The sequence below is a fragment of the Cryptomeria japonica genome, chromosome 5 (genome assembly GCF_030272615.1).
Source record: "Cryptomeria japonica chromosome 5, Sugi_1.0, whole genome shotgun sequence".
Classification (NCBI taxonomy): Eukaryota; Viridiplantae; Streptophyta; class Pinopsida; order Cupressales; family Cupressaceae; genus Cryptomeria; species Cryptomeria japonica.
Genome location: NC_081409.1, coordinates 682,865,227 through 682,872,326, shown reverse-complemented (window position 1 = coordinate 682,872,326; position 7,100 = coordinate 682,865,227). Strand labels below are relative to the sequence as shown.

The 7,100-nt window shown below is 37.3% G+C and overlaps 1 protein-coding gene across 1 annotated transcript in view; it reads left to right on the top strand.

The window, feature by feature from the left end:
- Positions 1-493: 493 nt before the first annotated feature.
- The window catches only part of LOC131040729 (ATP-dependent RNA helicase DEAH11, chloroplastic), a 72,868-nt gene continuing 66,261 nt past the window's right edge, over positions 494-7,100 (top strand). Inside the window, exon 1 of the mRNA XM_057973680.2 lies at positions 494-1,531. Within this exon, the coding sequence (XP_057829663.2) occupies positions 812-1,531 (720 nt within the window). The 5' untranslated portion in view covers positions 494-811. The remainder of the gene's footprint in view (positions 1,532-7,100) is intronic.

Genomic DNA, 7,100 nt, shown 5'->3' with positions numbered 1-7,100 from the left:
TCAAAACATATATATCACATAACTATATTAATTTCAAATTATTATCTACAAATAAATTTTGAAAAGATATACCTATGATATCTATACAAATTAGTATATTATTTCATCATTCAAACTTTATACTGATTTGCTATAATTCCTAGTGCATAAAAATAATAATAAATAATAAAGAAAAAAGCATAGGTGGACCCCTTATCCTCGACCGAAAGGCAAGGCAAGCTTTTTCCTCCGTGAAAACTGTCGTAGGTTTACTACCTATTTTTGTTCCCCGGCCTTCTGTTTGCTAAGAAAAGAAAAAGAAAAGAAAAAGAAATTCCTTAAATAACTACCATATCGTACGGTCTAAACTTTACTCCACTGTCTCTTGAATGAATCCACGCCTTACATTGCCTGGTTATTAGAGCCCATGATAATTAATTAGTTGGATTCCCGCCAGGTCCTGAGTTAATGTATTTAAAGTTAAATGACGTCATTTGAAAACGATCTGACATTAATCGGCCACCAAGTCTGAAGCAGTATGTGGAAATCACATAGTACACACTGTAACTAGCGAAACTGTCGGAGGGTGCAGCGGATTGCATGCTTTTTCAGCTCTGGAATGGAGACAAATACATCATTAGGCATAATAACAAAATTGTGTTGACATATATACACTGTATATAAGAATTGGAGGGTGTATACACAGTGTATATTTGACTGTTAACGGATATATACGCAGTGTATATATACTTTGGCGGCAAAGCAGTGTTGGATTTTTTCTTTCTTATTTTTTCTTTTCGTTTTTTTTCCAGTCTTTGAAGCGAACGTGCATATGGAAAGTCTAAGTGAAGTGAAAATTTGGGGGAAGGAGATCTGCGGTCAGAACAAGAGCGAGCTGACGACCTTGATCGAAGCATGCCCGGGTTGGAAACAGTGGGAGATATGTACAGCCTCAGGGCCTTTGGCTGCAAGGCTGTTTTTTCATGTTTCAGAAGATGCAGTGGAAGTTTTTGCTTTTCTGTGGGAACAGCGTCTGTTAGGTTTTCACTCGTGGACTCCAGAAATTTGCTCAGAGGTAGGAGAAGAAGATATTCGCAAGGAGGGCGACAAGAGAGTGCGGCCGATTTTTTTGAATTATGTAAAAAATTTGCGGAATGGCGAGGCTGCGGGCAAGTGCAGGAGGGAAATTGAGGAAATAGAGAGCGAGCTTAAGAAGTGTACTAAGGATTTAAAGGCGCGGAATAGGTTGGTGGACTGGCATCGGCTGCAGGGGCTGAAGGAGGGTTTGTCTGTGCAAATTGAAATTCTGAAGAAAAAATGGGGGGAATTCGAGAGGGCTCTGCAGTGTTTGGAGTCTTATTTGGGCAATTCTGTGGAGTATTATGATAATTTCGATTGCTGTGCCGAGGAGAGGCCTGTTTTTGTGCTGGGAAATGGCTGGACTTGGGAGCAGCTGTATAATATTCTTGTCAGGGAGTGCAGCCGTCTCGAGTCGGCCTTGCCTATGTATTCGAGCAGAAGGGAGATTATTAATCATGTTCATTTGCAGCAGGTTTTTGATATTTGTCGCCCATCTTAGCGTAATTGAATTACTGTTAGGCATGTTTATTTGGTGATTTTGTATCTGTCTTTGTTATGCTTTTCAGCATCTAATTTTGTTGAATTAATTGTTTTTTATTTGTGTGAAATTTCCCTCTATTGGTGTAGATTGCATAGCCGTGGGGTTTCTTTTCTTGATGTGGTATTTCATTCAATTTTAACACTTTATCATGTCATTAACGATTTCAGATGTCCGCAGGTAAACATCTGAAGAACATGGTATTCGATTCAATTTTAACCCCTCATCATGTCATTAATGATTTGAGATTAACATAGCTAAAGCTAAACATCTTGAGAAGTATCTTTATACAACTATGTTTGGTTATTTACTTTATCACGTCTCCAATGGTTTTGTACCTGTCTTGGTTGATGTTTCTTGGTTTCTTACGTGCTTCGTTATGTCTTTGCTGAATATCGTGCGAAAAAATTTATATTCATATATTCGTTTGTTTTAATAATTGATAACTTTTACATCCTGAAATAGGTATGTATAAGTTGTATAAGGAATATGTACAGGTCCAGTTAGTGACTTTCTGGTAGTGAAACTACTTAGCCTTTTGCATGTTATAATGCACGAAACAGTAAATGGTTGTTTCCTTTATTTCGAGAGTTTTTTGGCAGACACAGCAACTGCTATGTCGCATTCGTGATGGGTCTGTCACCTGCAGTTTGAATGGCTTATGATTTTTGATAAATTGCAAAATCATAATTTATTTACATGGATTGCTGTGATTGTATGAAATGCTGTAGATGGTTTTAGCCTTTAGGTAAAAGCCATCAGGCTGTTTTATGGGATGGCTTCGGATAGGTTTGTTTTTCCTAGTTGTTAAAGCAGAATTGAGTGTACAAAATGTTAAAGGGATTCATGGTTTTACGAGTAGGAATGGTTTTAATTTTGATTTTTTGGTTGGAAGTACCCTTTTGGTTATGCAATCTATGCAAGCTATCGAATCTTACAGTATGCATGCTAATTGTCTGACAAGAGGTCCTAGAGAAATGTTATGTCATAGAATTCAGTGTTTGCAGGAATTTGCTTGTTCCCTCAATATTTCTCTTAGAATTAACTGTTTATGTTGCTTTTTATTGTATATGTTCAGCACATCTAATTTTTTTACGAAGGAAATCTGGCTTTACTTTTGAGATTAAATTTTTACTTGCAATAAAAACACCGTGTTCACACCCTGGTATCATCTGCTGTTATATGCATAAAATCTGCTTCTTATGTGCAACTTCTTTAATCATGTTTTTATATGTTGCTCTTTGTCTCTATATGTGCCCTGCACATTTATTTTAATATGAATTAACACCTTAATATCATCTTCTGTTATATGTATAAAATCTACTTTCTTATGTGCAACCTCTCTAATCCTGTTTTTTATCATGTTGTGCTTACCATTTCTTGTTTCTAATAACGTGGAAATGAACTAAGGTATATAGTTTTCATTGTAAAAGCCTGTGCTGCATCTTATCATTCCTTTCTATGTCTTCCCACTCCCCCCAAAAAGGAAATCGGTGACCTAGTGAGGGAATTGGAATGACTTTTTACCTTTGGACGAGCAGCAGGTTTTAGATGCAGAAACATATGTGGTATAGGTTAATATTTGAGGGAAAACTTTGATTATTATTATTATTTTTGATAAGTAGGAAAGGATAGGTTCTCTACCCGTTTTGTTATATAGAAAAAGATATACAAAATATATCTGGCTGCCAGAGACTGTTCTGCATGGCCAACCAGAGCTGAAGTTCATGATTCACAAAGATTTGACAATGCACATTAAGCCGAAAAGGACCTATGTTGATGCAAAAGAAAATTCTTGACATACCTAAAAATGGACAGCAATTGGACTGTTGAGAAGGCTAGGATTGGTTGCCATTGCTAGTAGCCAAATCTTTTAGATACTGTGCTACTGCTAAAGCTTTGTTGCATCTAACTTATCTGTGAAGGGGTGTAAGACCATGGTAGGTCTGCTCAATTCTACAAGAATATCCTTGTCTCTTCCTGTAGTAACCTGCAAGTCTCCTAATTCCAGCATGCCCCACATAACTTGAAGTTTCTCTCTGATTCTCAGTAGCCTCTCTTCAAGCTCAACTGCTACATCCAAGAAATGGACACCTCTGAATTCCATTCCCACTGTTGGTAGAGCTTTCTTCTAAAAAGTTCCAGTCAAATGCAATAATCGTGTGTAGTTTGAACCTGACCACTCTCTTATAAAGCATTCCTTGATTTGTACCATTGCCTTGGTTGGTTGTGTGAGCTTCAAAATATTTGATAAGAAACAAGAGGCGATTTCTGAATTAACCTGGCTTCTCTCATCCATTTCAACTAGTCAATGCCAGTGACCCCCTTGATAGGTTTGGTTATTTTTGTAGATCTCGTGTTGAAGATAAATGGTGATTCTACTGTTGTGGATTTCCCCTTGGAATGCTATTTTTCTTCTTGGCGAGTGGAGAAAGAAAAGTGGTTCCATTTCTGAACTGAGCCATGTTGTGATTTGTTAATTGATCAAAATGGTGGCTTATTTCTGTTAGAAGTTTGCTTGAAATTTGTGATGCTAACAACTGAAATGATTTTGATGGCAGCAGTTTAATGCTTGTGAATGAACTTGTAGGGGATGGCATAGTTCTCATGTGATAATCCATTGATTTCAATAGGGGATGGTATGTAATAAGATTTGTGTGATGGGGAATCATTCACTTAGTTGCCTAGTACTTGCGTATCTTCCAATGATTGGGAGTGATGCTTTTCTACCTTTGTCTAGGTGTGTGGAAGGTTTGTCCAATCATTGATCTTGGTGGCAATGATGTACTCTTCATCATCATCGATAGTCCAATTGGCAAGATGGTCTGCAGGATTGTTAATTTCTTTGTAGCAATGTTAGTACACTACCTCTTTGAACTTTTTCAAATTAGTCCATACTTGTTGGAGGATGTTGCTTATTTGAGTGTATTTATTATGTTGAGAGAATCCCTTGCCAACATTATTTTCTGATCTCCTTGTAGTATCACTATTTGAGTGGCTAAGGTTGTGACCATGGCTTTGACTTCCTTATTGGTGCCTTGTAGTTTTTTGATGTTGAGGCTCTGAATTTCTATTGATCATTGATGTCAACCATTCTTGGGTTTGCTTGGATTCCCTTGAGAGGCACATCAAAATTGATCTTTATAAAGTTGTTGGGGGGCTCTAGATGGCATCTTTTCTTTTGGTCTTGAGAGTTTCAACCTTCATGACCCCATGAATGAGGGAAGCTTTCTTTAATAGAGGCTATGTCTTCGTTATGCCAATGTCCCAATATGCAAGTGGGTGACTTTTGTTTGAATAATCCAATGTTGTTCACAGAGGATGAAATTTGACAAAGAGGGAACATGAAGAGGCAAAAGATTGATGTTGTCCTTTTCTTATGGTACATTCAAATTGCAACATGGATGATTGCACCATAGGTGATCACGCCAACGCTCCTTCCAGTAAAGATGTTGTCATCGATCTTGGACTCTAGAGAATGCAAGAGGCTTGGATCCATGTCTTCCATGAGCTTAAATGTGGTGACATTCACTACATCCTCAATATTAAGTGCGGTTCTTCTCTACTGAGCACATTTAGTAAGAAGGTGGGCGGAGGAACTTTCAATCTCAATTCGTTCTTAATCATTACAGGTTGCTACTTAGTTTTTCTACCAGATTTAAGTACATCTCACCATCTCACGCCTCCCTGCTACAATTTCTTAATCAATCAAATGCTGCCCCCACGTCTACACAACAATCTATCTTTAAAAAGTATTTACGTTAGACTAAGACACTTTGATAATATGACGGTTTTTTAGAGCTACACACAAACAACAATATTTCTTCAATATTCATTATTTGGGATGGTACATTTATAAAGGAAAGTGTCTTGCTTAAATTTATCGCATATACAGTTCTTCTCACTCTAAGATTGGTGAGTTGTTGAAACAATCATCACATTAACAATATATTTCCTAATGTTAGCATGTGCAGCCAGCCATGTGATTGTGCTTGCTTTGGTAAACATGATCTATTCTAGAATTCCTTTTTGAAGAATGATGCTACTCAGGGGTATCATTTTGAATTAGGTATACCAATTTTGCCTTGTACCAACTAGATTTAGAACTTGTACACTCGATTCAATCTAGAAGATCTGCAAAATGTATTTTTATTTTCTTCGTTTTAGTTCTTGAGTAATGCTATCCATGATTGTTGACTCTACATCTAGGAAGGATAAGGCCTTCTAGTTGGCACCTTAAAAATCACATTTACACCTTGTGGATCGGTAGTCTTTTACTTTTCTTCCCCATAGATTGATTAGGATGATATCTTTGATTTCATCAAAATGTTGATTCTTTGCTAACGGTGGGCTATCACTCTATGAATCACACCAAAATTATATCAACAAACCATCTTTGATTTCCCAAGAGAAGTAATTAGTGATCACTAACTTGCAAGCTAGCACAAAGCTCCAAAAGTGCGATGTTGATGGTGGAGAGACTGTAGTGAGAATATAAGAGGGGGAGGGTAAGTCGAGGTATTTGTGTTGTAGCAAATCACTCCATGTTGCTTTCATGTTGGAATACATGCCCCATATTAGTTTAGCCCCAAGAGCTAGTGTTCAATTGTGAAGGTTTTTGATTCCTATGCCACCACCTTGTTTTTCCAATATATATATAGGAATCCTTTTGTTTGATTGTGTTATGCTAGAAGAAGTCCATAATTCTATGTGTTTGATAATGCTCTTTGAGGTTTTTAGTGTACACATTAGAAAGATTGGCAATCACAAAATATAAATTGTGGGAGCTGAATCTTTCCCACCAATGACAACCATTTCCCTTTACAAAAGGAGAGTTCACGCCTTTGTAGAGTTCCACCAGTTTGTTCTAGAGAAATGCTCACCTAATGCTAGCAAATAGAGGGATGTTGAGATACTTGATGAGTAACTTTCCTTTGTGAAAGTTTAAGATTTGAGAGATCCTATCTTTCATCAACGGGGTGACATTAGCAAAAAAAGATTTTCAGATTTTTTGTGCCTAATTACTAAACCTGAGGCATGTTAGTATGTGTTTAGTGTTTCTTTGAATACACTAACCTCCCTTATGTTTGCTTCCTTGAACATGATGGTATCATTAGCAAATTGCTGATAGGTAAATGCCTTTGTATCATCCATGCTTTATTCCATGTTACTAAATAGGATCCTACAGGTTGACTCATTTGACATTCATTGATTCGGTTTCTAGAACAAATGATGTAGTCAGATAGCAGAAGAGAAGTCAAGAAAATATTGTGCACCTTTAAAACAATTCACTACCACAGAAGCGATATGTTTGCACAGCCGCAAAACAGCACTATCACACTTGATGTTGGCCGCTCTTTAATATGACTTCGTGGCATTGAGACTCAACACACGACACCTGTCTTCTAACAAACCCCTTATAACTCCCGATGATTGTCGAGATCACTTTTGTGACTGTTTGCAATGCTTATTCTGTCCCTCCTGAATGCGATGCAGTGATTGA